The sequence below is a fragment of the Cucumis sativus genome, chromosome 7 (genome assembly GCF_000004075.3).
Source record: "Cucumis sativus cultivar 9930 chromosome 7, Cucumber_9930_V3, whole genome shotgun sequence".
NCBI classification, from domain to species: Eukaryota; Viridiplantae; Streptophyta; class Magnoliopsida; order Cucurbitales; family Cucurbitaceae; genus Cucumis; species Cucumis sativus.
Genome location: NC_026661.2, coordinates 4,215,578 through 4,229,320, shown reverse-complemented (window position 1 = coordinate 4,229,320; position 13,743 = coordinate 4,215,578). Strand labels below are relative to the sequence as shown.

Here is a 13,743-nt window from a genome sequence, read left to right as displayed (position 1 = left end):
AAAATATAATGACTATTTCAAAATTATTTATAAATCATAGTTATATGAGCTTTCTAATTAATTAAAAAAATTCTTAATGATATTTCCAGAATACAAAAATATCTTAGAATCTTTTTTATTATTTTATTTATTTACTTTCTTTTAGAAAAATAAACCTTAGAATCTGAGTTAGATTCATTGTTATTTGGAAGTCTTGGATTTGGAGAAACATTAGAGAAAGAAAAAAAAAAGAAAGTGTTGATAAATGATATGAATGCCTTCACCACCACCATTGGATCTTGCAATCTCTCGTAACATCAACTTCAACCAACCGTTCGTTGTAGCTTCTTCTTCGCCATTTCTTCTTTTCCTTTTTCCTCCTCGCCGGCGCTGTTTCCCCGCCGGCTTTTCTCATTCCGTCCAACTTGAAGTGAATTGGAGTGGCATCAATCGTAAAAACGCTTAAAATTGAAGGTCATTTTCCAACACACGTTATCTTCCTCCTTTTTCCCCCTTCCCTTATCAAAATTCAGATTCCCATTTTGCCATTTCAATTTTTCATTCTCCTGTTCCTGCTGATTTTTTATTTGTCCAACACTTTCCACCTTCACCCACTTGGATTTTCTAGGTTTTACCCCTCTGGGCGTGTTACTGAATCGTTTGTGCGTTTTTCGGGATTGAATTTGAACTCTGAATCGGTTGCTTTTACTTGATTTCCAGCTTCTTTTGTGTTTTTGGGCGGGGTTGATTAATTCTCCTTTTCTTTTCTTGGTTGAACTATCATTTTCGGAATTTGAAATTCGAGGCCTTGTGCTGTGAGTTGTGAAATATGAGTTATCTGTTTTTCATCGAGATTTTTTTTGCCGAGGTTTTCGATCGTCTGTCGTAATTGGTCAATCAATTTTTTGGGGTTTTCTTTTTCTTGGATTTTTTCTTGGGTTCTTTGTTAAATTCAGCGTGTTCTCCGCCTTCCTATGTGATTCTGTAAGAAATGCCGGACTCCAATTTCGAAGACGCGATGTACGGTTCCGGAGTCATGGACAACGGCGGCCGGGATTTGGGTAACATTCAGAACAGAGTCGACGATGAAGATGACGACATCAACGGCGGGGAAGAGTCCATAGACAATCCTCAGATGCGGTTCGAAGACTCTGGGGGAATGAGCGGCTCGGTCTCGGTAATCAATCGAGTTGAGGACGTTGTTCCTTCGACGTATATTTCCGGGTCTGATTACAATCCTTTGACTGGAAACGGCGGTGCTGACCAACTTACGCTGTCGTTCCGAGGGGAGGTTTACGCTTTTGATTCTGTATCGCCGGACAAGGTTTGGCTTTCAATTGAGTGTCAATGATCTTCGTAAATTGTGCATTACTTGTGTAATTATTCCTCATTCTAGTTGCTGAAGATTTTTACTATTTGAAGTATAAGTAGAATAAATTTTCTAGTTTCCGAACAATTTGATGATTATTGTTGGCGTGGTATGAAACCGTTGATTTAGCCAAGACTCAATCCTTCTTTATGATATGCAATCTTGAAGTTCGTTTTATTTTACAATTTAGATTTTTTCGTAATTTGTTCAAATTGTGGACCGGTTAAAAGGATTTTGTGAATTATTAGAGAAGTCGAACTGTCAGTCTTTTTTTTTTCTTTCAAAGTTTCCTACATGGACTTTTCTGTATTGCGTTGCTGTATTGTTGGAACTTTGGGATGATGAATGGAAAATTTTGTTTCTTATAAAAAATGATTAAAAAAGAAAGAAATTTGATGTTAATGAACGGATAGTGCGAGTTGAACTTGAGATTACGGTTTCAAATTGGATTTCGAAATGCTTTGGTGCAAAGTCCACAATGCCATAGCATATACTAAAGGTGGTGTTTTTCAAGTACATGAACACAAATATGAGAGGTTGGCATTTGAGTGCACCTCCAAGTCCTTGTCGTTCACATCTTCCTATGGTTATATTCTCTTTGTAATTCAAGTATTAGTCCCTTTTCATTTCATCCCCTGATAATCCTTATTTCCTAAAGAAAAACAGGAACATAAGGAGTTTTTAAGTTTTTCCGTGGTTACATTTGATAGGTTCAAGCCGTGCTTTTGCTTTTAGGTGGATATGAAATTCCTTCTGGTATTCCTGCAATTGGAAGTGCTCCCGTCAACCAACAGGTATAAATAGCAAACTATCATTTGAATGGTCTACCTTCCAAATATTGGCTTAAACCATCTGGTGTTTTTTATTTCCTACCACATTTACTATTGTTCTAATTCTTACAGGGTGCCGATGGCTTTACTGTCAGGTCGGTTCAACCACAAAGAGCTGCTTCATTGAGTAGGTTTAGAGAGAAGAGAAAAGAAAGGTGTTTTGAGAAGAAAATTCGCTACAGTGTGCGAAAAGAAGTAGCCCTCAGGTATAACTTCTAAAGCGGATACCAGTTTAATTATATGTTAGAATGTAGAAGTTAAGTCAAGGGAGCTAGCTCCCTTCCTCTCCCACTCTCACTCAGATCAAGTACAAAATTACCAAAAAGATACCCTGTACTGGATGGCACCCACCCTAACTAACTAATATGCTCGAACCAGTATGAACTATGAGAACAACCTACATGTCTCACCGTTTCCTTGTTTACCAGCGTACACCTTAGTGATTGGGGCCTACCAATATATCAATCAAGTAGAATTAACGATTGGAAAACAGGAGGGACAGGGTAGTAGTTATATTGCGCTTGCTTGGAACCACTCATTCTTGATTGGGGTCAAGAATTTTCAGAAAATTTAGGTTTCGAGGCAGGTGGCATGTCAAGTTTAGACCTTAGGATGAGGAGAGGCCAATGAAGTTTTTGATGTAGGTGTTTTATTGATGAAACATGGAGGTTTTATAGATGGTTAATGGTCTGCTCGTAATATTGAAGAACTTTTGCTTGAATTAAATAAACTAAGAGCTGCTGATTGAGAGGAAATTACAAAAAAGATGGGAATTGCTTATGGTTTATCTTTATTTGATCTTGTGAAAAGAAAATTATGTTTCTAATACTTTACGAAAAAGAAAAGGAATTTGTAACTACGGTAATGTATTGCAGAAAACATTACAGAGTATGTATAGCTGGAAGGGTTTGTTTTGGTAGCTTTTGCCTTTTGGAAGGGTTTCTTTTAGAATAATTTATAGATTGTGAACTTTGAATCAATCAACAACGAGAGGAGTAACTCATGTATCTTATATAGATTGTGAGACCCCTTTATTTTTGCAACGTACAATACTTGACAACAATATGGCAGAAATTTGAATTTACAAAACACTGTCACTTGCTTTTTTTAAAGTTCAGAATTGAAATTTACCAAACAGTATATATGCTTCATATGATAACTTCTTTTTAAGAGCAAATGTTTAAAAAGATCTACAATCCCAAAACGGAGCCTTAGCCTTAGTGAACTTTAAAATGTATTTTTATTAATTCAGTGCTGTTTCTGTTGTATGCAATTCAATGTCATATTTATGAATCATCCAGAGTATGTATAGCTGAATTACTTTATTGCATTTTTCCCATTTTATTGTCTGTAGTACTCAGCATGTCAGTTAAAAGAAGTTAAACTAGCTATAATCAAATGCTCAAATCAGAGGAGAGAAAGATCCTTTTATTCTCGGAACTTGTTCTAACATTTCTTGTTTGGACTCATCAGAATGCAGCGGAAGAAGGGACAGTTTATATCCTCTAAAGCTATAGGAGATGAAGTGGGCTCATCTTCAGTTTTGTCTCAGACGTTGGATTCTGGACAAGATGATGGCTTGTTGGAGACCTCGTAAGTCTATTTGATCCTTACAAGGTCCCATTCTGTAACTTTACATGACTCTGCTGGCAGTTTGAGGATCATCGATGTCACTTTTCTCCCCATTCACTTTTCTCCCCGATGATGATAATATATTTGCTTGAGTTGCCTAGCCAGTTCTTGCATCTAACTGGAATATTAGAATGCTGGATGGAACATAAAAGTGCTCAGTTCTCTTTCATACTGGAACGGTAAATTCAGTAATATCTTTTCCTAATATTGTTCTCCATTATTGTTTGTGCAGATGTACACATTGTGGAACCAGTTCAAAATCTACTCCAATGATGCGTCGTGGACCTGCTGGTCCAAGGACTCTGTGCAATGCATGTGGGCTCAAGTGGGCCAATAAGGTTTGTTTATTAATCTAAAATTTAGAGACCTTCCATGAAATGATTTAGACTTTTCCTTTGGCTGAAATTAGCATAATCTTTTGGAGGTAAAGTGATGGGGGGAAAGTATATTGTTTAATATTTAATTACCAAAAATACCCGATCTTGGCCGTATGGTTTCAATCTAGAAGATGCTTTCACATGGTTGATGATGGTTGTAAGTTAGTTTTGCAGATTAGTTTTGCTTATATTTTTATTGGTTGTGAACTTGGGAAGGAATACTAATACGCACTAGACCTTTAGAGTATCAAAATTGACAGCATTGCTTTTCGTTGTAGAATTCAAACTTTCTGCGTGACTCCACTTCTACATTGATATCCTCAGTTGTACATATTTGGTTAAAAGTCTCTTTTGGTCCCTGAATTTTCTTAAAAGTAACAATTTAATCCATGAATTTTGATTTGTAATTATTTAGTCTTATACTTTCAATTTTTTAGTAATTTAGTCCTTGCAATGTCACATGTAATAATTTATTCCCTATATTCAAATTTGTAACCGTTTAGACCCTATACCTTCAAATTTAATTTGAATTTATAGTGATTTGATCTCTATCATGAAAAATCTTGTCAAACATGGTTTGTTGTCAATATTGGTTACATAACCACTTAATCTTTATAGTATAGAAACAAACTAAAGTTCAGCAACATAATTCTTCGTTGCATAAATTCAAGAACCAAAAGTGGTTTTTAATGTACATTTTTCGAAAGGTTTGTGGTGAAAGTAAAACATGTTTTGGAGACGGTATCTTCCATTTCTGGAATCTTTTGCTGTAGGCAGTAGATAGATCTGGATGCAATCGGTTCTAGATGTTTAACTTTGTTCTTGACTATTGAGTTCCACCACGCCACCTTTTGCCTTATTTAGTAGATAGTCGAGTTTATAAAGTTCATAAATTATGTCGGTTTTTTTTCCACAAGTTTTCATATGAGCTATTCAATTGTGATTAGCAGAGATGTATTTTGTAGCAAACTAAATGTTCCATGACATGTCAATGGATGTTCTCATTGGCGAACTTTGAATGCAACAGGGAATTTTGAGAGATCTTTCCAAGGTTTCAAACCCTAGCATTCAAGAACCCTCTGCGAAAGAGATTGAACAGGTAGACATTTAAATTAAGTTACGAAAGAATCAATAATTAAACAAGAACAGCTAATTCGAAAGAGTACAATACTTTCATGCATTTCACTACTGTTTCTGGTTTCTGTTAATTACTTATTTTGTACTTCTTTAGATTTTTTTCTGGTTCCCATCTAAAACCGACCGTTCTCTCTTCTCGTCCAATATGCATTTAATTTGTGATCTCAAACTCTCCATTTTTTCTCATATCAGAGCGACGGCGAGGCTGCTAACGAACACAATGCTGCAATTAATGTGGATATTCTCACTTCTAATGGAGACAAAAAACCACAAAAGGTACTGGTAGATGTACAAAAGTTGATTAACTGACTCTCTGCCAAGTAGCCTACTGGTTGAAGTAGGAGCATTTGAGTCTTCCAACTAAATTATATGGAAAATTTTCATGCTCTTCTCTGTGTGCACTTTAGAGAGTATAAAGGATCAACAGCAATAAAAGAATTGATTCTCCAATCATGTAGCTGAAAATATAGATGGAATTTTCAGACAGTGGGGAGTGATCAATGCTTTTGCACTCTCCGATGGCTTTTTGGTCAAAGTAGAAGAAGAAGAAGCTTCTCATATGAAATTAGTAAGTTATCTTATTCTTCTCCTACAGTGTTTGGTTAAAGATGTATGTAATCTTCCCCCATGTGTAAGTGCAATTAAATGCTTCAGATCATATATTTTTTTCTTTTTATCATTTTTTCTTATAGTCTAGAAGTAAATAAATACAATATAGTGTAATTTTCTGACCTCTTAGCAGGGGTAGTTTAGTTACTTTGTAATTAAGGCTAAGGCAATAGTTATATTTGCTTCTCATCTTTCCCACATTATATAATTTTAGAAGTAAAGTTGTTGGATGGTTTGTAGAGGACTGATGAAGGTGGTTTGATTACCTCAGGAGCTTGTTTCCCCTTAGGGTTTGTATTTAAATATTGTCCATTTGTCGATATATACGTTATCATTGATGTGTATATCTATATAGCTAACTAAGATATTGATATCTATGTTGACATCTATATTTTGAGGGTTATACATTTTTAAATTTAAGGTTTAAATTGATATATTTATCAAAGGTTGATGTTGTAATTGATACAATTATTTGTTTAGGGTTTAAATTTATATCATAGAATATAAATTGATACAATTACCAAAGTTTTAAGGAGACATGTGGATATTTGCCGAAAATATAAATACTAATAAAAAGATGTAGAAAACATTTTAATTATTAATTATTATATATATATATATTTATTTGTATAATTTTTTTTCTAAAAAGTTACTACCAAAATTGATATTTTTTTTGTATATTTATCGATGATTCTTTATTTTGAAATTTGAAATTTGAAGTTAAAAATATAAATATTGAGACTCGAAGGAGCAAAACTCAAATTTTGAATGATGAAATATATAATTACTAAACTGAAATTAAATTTTAAAATTTAAAGTCTATTTTGGAATCTAAGGACCAAAAACATATATTGTTATGTTATATATAATTTATTTTTTAAAATACTAAACTATACAAAATACTTTCAAACTTTATATTATGTAACAAAATATTTGAGTATTTAAAAATTTAATTAACATGCATAAAACTTTTCAATTTTTTTAAATTCATTAGTTTTGAATGGAAACAGATAGTATTTCATGTGAACTTTTAAAAGTATGAAAAATATATGTTTAAATCTTATTTTGATTTCTATTTTGCACAACTTTAATCATTTTCAACCTTATGTTATGCGTGAAATTTTTGGATTGGATGTCATATTAATTAAATTGATTTGTAATCAAGAAATTTTACTAATTTATTCTATAAATATCTTATGTTAATACAAAAACATAATCAACACATTCAAAAATAAACTCTATAAAATAATATTATGAATTTAAAGACTAATTTATCCAAATACAGAAGTCATTCAATAGCTAACTCATTCTTTCTAAAAATTCATATACTAAAACACAAATTTGAAAAAGTTTATCAATCAGAACAAAGCCAGATACAAAATTTAGATACCAACATAAAATTTAAATAAATACTCAAAAAGTTGATTAAAAAAGAAAAAGCCACATCCCATGAACACACACAAAGAGCATATCTCTTTATTCTTTTGATTGATTATTTGAGTTTATTAATTCACATCGTTGATCTCAATTTGTGATCTATCACGAATTTGACAATTGTCAATGTGAAGTTCGATTATAAAATCAAAATTCAACCAAAACATTTTCTCTAATAATCTATTCCTTTTCTTTTGCCTATTCTTAAATTTACCAAAATTCCTCTCTTTAAAAAATTGAAATCAAATCTTATCTTTGATTAAATTTAACCATTAAATTGATTGCATATGAAACCTTTATTATTTCCAAAACCCTCCCTCCCTCCCTCCACTCGAGTCGTCTCCCGCGTCCTTCTTCCCCCGGTTGTCTTCGATTTCTAGCAAGTTCCCCGCTGATTTCTGCTCAACACTCCTGACCCTCACCCTCGTTCGCTGCAATCATCGCCAATTGCGAGTTCGTTCTATTGCGCGTTTCTTCCTGTTGGTTCCGCGAACAGACTCGCACCTCCGCCCTCTGCCGTCATCGCCCGGCCCTCTTGCAAGTTGTCGGAGTTTTGGTTTTCTGGGGGGGTAAGATTTTGTGTTTTTAAGTACTTTTAGGAAGTTTCTTGGATACCCATTGATACAAAATACAAAATTCAATGATATTTTTTTAGTCTTTAAAAGCCCAATCGAGCTTAGCTGATATAGATATGTTCTTCCTCTTTAGAAGTGGGGAGGTTGGATATCTTATTTCGACTATTGCATTTGTTAGTACTAAACAAAAGGGTTATTTTTTTTTATTTGGGCTTTGAAATGGAGTATCTGTGAGAAAACTCCTTTATTACTCACGCGAAGCTTTCGCCCTAAATTGGATTTTGTGTTAACGGAATTAGTTAGGGTACACGTTTTTGCTCTTTCCTTTCTCTCTGCTTTTCTTCTTTCTTTCAACATCTAAATTCCTATATATATCTCATGACACTGTTCCTAACTCCAATACACTCTTCAATGCGCTCACCTATCTTCTTCACTCCACATTTTAACTCCAACTATTTATCTTTTCCTCTCTTTCCTGATTTTTATTCTTCAATTATCTTCTCCCCACTTCAACACCCTACATTATGTTTTGTTGATCACGTATATTGTTATTTTACTGATAGATTATATATTTCTTGTTGTTTTCTGATCCTTTTTCGATATTTTATGACCACCATTGGGGGCTAGCATCAATCTGTTGGAGTACTATATATCAACATCGGTTGGTTGACCTTTGATCTATCATGCTCACCCCAACCACTCACGTCGCCATCTTTACTTGAACTAGGCCTTTACCTCTATTCTTTTTAATAGAATTGGTGGGATTTCTTTTTCCCTTACTTGGTTGGGATTAAATGGGTTGATGGGGTTGTCTTCTATGGGGAGCTCTGTCCTATTGGGGATAATTTGTTCCCCAAATTTCGAAAATTAAACTGTAGATATGACTGAAATTAAGGTTTTGTTGTTTTCTATTTAATAAATGTTGGCTTCATTGACAGGCGTCTTGGTGTGCTACACATAGAGCAATCAAAACAGAATGGGAGTTGGAGATGTGTGTACGAATTTTTGGGTTACATTTAATCAAATCTTTGAACATGTTATTAGTTTATTTAGGAGATTCCTTTTCGTAGTTCTATCGATGGGTTCGATTCCTGCTCATGTTGCTTTTATAATGGATGGGAATAGGAGATATGCAAAGAAAAAAAAGCTGGCTGAAGGAGCTGGCCATAGGATTGGGTATTTGGCTTTGACATTCATGCTCAAATACTGCTATGAATTGGGTGTGAAGTATGTAACTATTTATGCCTTCAGCATTGATAATTTTAGAAGAAGTCCAGAAGAAGTTCAAGGTGTGATGGATCTGATGTTGGAAAAAGTTGAATTATTGATTAGAGAAGAAAGCCTTGTGAATCAATATGGAGTTAGACTTCGTTTTATAGGAAACTTAAGATTATTAAGTGCACCTGTGAGGGATGCAATTGAAAGAGCTATGGAAGCCACTAGAAACAATAACAAAGCAGAACTTTCCATCTGTATTGCTTACACTTCCACTGATGAAATTGTTCATGCCGTTGAAAGGTCTTGTGAAGAGAAATGGAATGAGATGAATTCAAAAACTGCAAATGGAGTAGGATATGGTTTTGGCAAATTAGGTGTGGCTAACAATGGTGACAACTCCATAACATTAGCTGATGTTGAGAAGCATATGTATACAGCCGCTACTCCCGACCCCGATATATTAATTCGCACATCGGGAGAGGCCCGCTTGAGCAATTTCCTTTTGTGGCAGACATCTTCATGTTATTTGTATTCTCCTTCCGCCCTTTGGCCAGAAATTAATTTTTGGTATTTTCTGTGGGCAATCTTGAACTTTCAAAGAAATAATCATCATTTGGTAAAGAAAAGGAAACAGTTATAATCTTCATTACTAGTTGTCTTAAGGAAATAGATTTGATTAATTATTATTGAGGATCATGTTTAGTTTAGCCCTAATATTATTGGGTAAGTTAATGTCACTCTATTATCTTCTTTTGGAACACCTCTTATGTATGTTGTATACAAGTTATGATAGTTATACAACTCTTTTCCCACTTATTGTTATTGTTGGTTTTACTTGCATAAACAGGCATTCTGTATTATAATTGATATGGAATGAGAGTTATGGTTCATCTTTTGTTCAAGCTTTTCCTAATTTGAACATTTTGAGTTGAGTTTATATGCTAAGAGCTGAAGAACGATGGCCTATTTTCAAGGTCTAAAATGGCAAATGATCCAATTTTTTAAAAGATAGTGAAATGTTCCTTTGTTGATGTCATGATTGTACGAAGTTACGGTATTGTGCAAGCGTATTTTGGGAACTTCACTCGAATTTGACGTCAACAAAGGGTTACTCAACATTTTATTAAAAAATTGGATCGTTTGATATTCATTTTCCAATTTTTGCACCATTCATTAGAGTTGTCGGAAGAACTATGGCAACACTTTGGTGTTACCATAATTAAATTTTCTTGGCATTTAATCTTTAACAATTTCGTTTCAAAATTACAAGTGATTGGTAATATGTCGATGTAAGATAAAATTTATTAGTTTGGTGTGCCCCATCAAGTAGGTTGTGTGCATTAAGATCAAAGGTGGGATCATATTTTTTGTTCATTTCCCTCAATGGAAACTACAAATATATTTTCTTTCTATTAGTTGTCTCTTCCGATACTATGTTCGTTCAAACCTTTTCTTACACAACATTGGTTTGGTTCTTATATATGATTCATTATTGTCTTCACATGCTTATCTAATCAATTTACAAATTCACTTTTTGGTTGAAATACCATTTCAGTAGCATTACTTTGTACTTTGAAATTTGTTCAATTTTAATTATTTTTGTACTTTTAGTAAATTTTAAACATTTTCACGTAGGAAAACAAAATATGTGAATATGTTCTTAAAGTAGTAGAGACTAAATTTAAGATTTATTGAAAGTTTCAGAAACTAAATTAAACAAACTTTAAAGTATAAGAATAACAACGATATATATATTTTAACCTTTAGAAACTAGTAGAGATGCATAATTCATTTCGATACATTCTATATATGCTTTTAGAAAGTCAATCCAAACGAACCTTCAATTTTTTCTACCAAGTAAAGCTAAGATTGAAGCTAAGATTCAATGGCTTATTCCTTCAAATTTCTTGGTATTCAAACACAAATATTAGTTGAAGATAGAAAAGAAAAAGTAGGTTTTGGGGGGGCAAATTCAAAGATCAAGTCATGAAAGAAATACACACTTAAAAGCTAACACATTCAATACTTTGAAGTAACCACCAAAAGAGAGATAACCCAAAAAGCAATGAAATAAGATCAAAACTTGTAAGCAACAAGAATCCCTTTTGTATTGATTATTAATTCATCATCATCATCACAAAACTCCCCCACTTCTTCAATAGTATTAAGGTTTTAGTTTTACTTCTTTCTGTGATCATCTTTAGATATCATCAGTATAACTTTGAGAGGTCGTCTCTGTGTTCAGACATGTCGTCCAAGTTTGGTCATTGGAGAACCTTGCTTCTTCAACTCTTTCGTAAGACAGACGACTCTTCCTCGACATATCGTCGTCGTCGGGTATCCGAACCTCTGCAGGCCTCCTCCTCCTCCTCCTCCTCCTCGGTCGCCATGGTCCCATTTGGATCCACAACTTATATGTCATCCCTACTCAGATCCTACTGTTGTCGTCCCAGCTGGTTAGTATTTTAGATGTGATAATATTTTGCAAAATATTTGATATTTGAAGAGTCTAATATAATCCTTCCTTTTGGTTTTGAATTTGAATAATGGATATAGGATGAGACGAGAGAAAGAGGAAAGTAAAGATGAAGATCGGCCATCAATATCAACTTTTTTCTTCTTCGTCCCTCCTAATTGGTAATTAACTCAAAAACAATATATATTCAAAATTCTAATCTTCAATTATTTTTTATTTTTATATTTTATCACAATTTTAGTCATTATTTATTCTTCATTGATTGAATGAATTTAGGGCAAAGTGGATTTTTGGAGCCCTATTGTCCCTATTGGTACCCAATTGGAATAAATTGCAAAGAATTGAAGGTATATTATTTCAGCAATTGTAAAAAAAAAAATAGTAAATTTGACAAAAAAATTTATCAGCTAAATTTTCAAATTCTATCAATATTTATCAGTAACATTAATAGAATCCTATCAGTTTTTATCGTTATTGAATCTAAAATTTTGTATTGCTTATAAATATTTTAATTTATTTTGTTATTTTTAAAAATATTGTTATGTATTTTCTAATTATTTTTGGTATTATTATTATTATTATTTCAATTTAAATAATATATTTGGGATATGGTTGTTTTTCAATTTTGAAATTACCTTTTTTTAATTTTAAAAAAAATTATTAGAAATTGGGTGAAAGTAATGTTTGGACAAAGAAAATTTAAAAAACTAAATCCAATTTTGGTAACTATTTTATTTTTAAAAATTGTAATTGTTATATTCCAATATAAACATTTGAAATTTTAGTCAATTTCTAAAAATTAAAACAAGTTTTTTTAAAACTCCTCGTTCTTTTTTTCGTTTACGGTTTTGATTTTGAAAAACACTTTTAAAATCTAACAACAAAACATATAAATCAACACGTGAATGTGATATTTATCGATTTAAATTTTTAAAACTAGGATATTAAAATTTCTTAATAATCAATAGTCACCTTGTCTTGAAAAAAAAAATGTTATATTTATCGATTATAGTCGATAGGTTAGTATAGTATTAAAGAAACAGAAAACTCAACTGCTAAATTGTAAAAATATATTTTTATGATTAATGCTTTTGTCGACATGAAACTAATAAGTTGATATGTGTGATTGACATCGAACGTTTAGATGAAGCGGAAATGGTGATCGAAGAGGCGGAAAATGTAGCAGAAGTAGTAGAAAAGGTAGCAGAACTAACAGAGAAAGTATCAACAAAAATTTGTGAGAAACTTCCTGAGAAGAGTAAGCTGAAAGAGGCAGCTGAAGTTGTAGAAAGTTATTCTAAGGAAATTGCCCATGATGCTCACCTAACACAAGATATCCTCCACAAGGTTTGTATATATCTCTCTATCTAATTTCATTTCTTTTTTCGTGTTTCATCCACGAGGTTTCACCAACCGAGTCATCTTTCATCGCTGAAAATTTATTGAAAATTGTCAAATTTCGAATTTTAGAAACAAACTTATGTGTTCTTGTCTCTTTTTTATCGTAGGTGGAAGAGTGGAAACTAAAAGTAGATAAGTCGAAGATAGATACGAACGAACCGAATAAAGAAGAAATAAGGCAGATTAGAGCAAACAAGTGACAAAGCATTCAAATGTCGGATCAATATATATATATATATATGTATATATTATTAAAATAGTACCTATTTTCAAATGTCCAATATATATCTACTAAAAGTGTGAATGGTAGATAAAGACACGCTACAATTAGTAGATATTAAATCTTAGATAGGTGATCATCACGGATAGGGAAATATGGATTTCGGTATATGATGGCCAACTACTATATAAAGATTATTTTAATATTGAACGGGTTTTCTTGACACTTAAATGTTGTAGAGTTAGACATATTATCCCATAAAATTAAATGAGTTGCATGTTAGTTGGGTTAAACACTCATAAATATTAAAAAGAAAAAGACATGGCCAATAACCAGATAACGCAAGGTGAGTTAACGGCACAATCAATATATTTCTATTTATAAAGTTAAGTTATGAACCATTCAAAATTATTTTATAAACATGAGGGATCAACATGCATCTTTTGAAACTTCAAAAACCAAATAGACATCAACTTCAAACCCAAA

The 13,743-nt window shown here is 32.7% G+C and overlaps 3 protein-coding genes across 5 annotated transcripts; all 3 read left to right on the top strand.

Moving 5' to 3' along the window:
• Nucleotides 1-195: 195 nt before the first annotated feature.
• LOC101222542 (GATA transcription factor 24) lies at nucleotides 196-6,324 on the top strand. Its single transcript, XM_004136838.3, has 7 exons — nucleotides 196-1,303; nucleotides 2,059-2,142; nucleotides 2,251-2,384; nucleotides 3,652-3,771; nucleotides 4,043-4,148; nucleotides 5,215-5,286; nucleotides 5,517-6,324. The coding sequence occupies exons 1-7, from the start codon at nucleotides 971-973 to the stop codon at nucleotides 5,631-5,633; spliced, it is 966 nt and encodes a 321-aa protein (XP_004136886.2). The 5' UTR covers nucleotides 196-970; the 3' UTR covers nucleotides 5,634-6,324.
• Nucleotides 6,325-7,589: 1,265 nt separating this feature from the next.
• LOC101205649 (dehydrodolichyl diphosphate synthase 6) lies at nucleotides 7,590-10,062 on the top strand. Of its 3 annotated transcripts, none has more exons than XM_031889317.1 (2): nucleotides 7,590-8,700; nucleotides 8,881-10,062. In XM_031889317.1, exon 2 carries the CDS (start codon nucleotides 8,919-8,921, stop codon nucleotides 9,798-9,800), a length of 882 nt encoding a protein of 293 aa, XP_031745177.1. In that variant the 5' UTR covers nucleotides 7,590-8,700; nucleotides 8,881-8,918; the 3' UTR covers nucleotides 9,801-10,062. The 3 variants fall into 3 exon arrangements, with proteins under 3 accessions (XP_031745177.1, XP_031745176.1, XP_011658812.1); XM_031889316.1 differs by having other exon boundaries at nucleotides 7,591-7,936; nucleotides 8,570-10,062; XM_011660510.2 differs by having other exon boundaries at nucleotides 7,594-7,936.
• A 1,137-nt stretch (nucleotides 10,063-11,199) lies between these two features.
• On the top strand, nucleotides 11,200-13,480 carry LOC105436091. Its single transcript, XM_011660509.2, has 5 exons — nucleotides 11,200-11,616; nucleotides 11,717-11,797; nucleotides 11,913-11,983; nucleotides 12,781-12,983; nucleotides 13,145-13,480. Exons 1-5 carry the CDS (start codon nucleotides 11,408-11,410, stop codon nucleotides 13,235-13,237), a joined length of 657 nt encoding a protein of 218 aa, XP_011658811.1. The 5' UTR covers nucleotides 11,200-11,407; the 3' UTR covers nucleotides 13,238-13,480.
• Nucleotides 13,481-13,743: the final 263 nt, after the last annotated feature.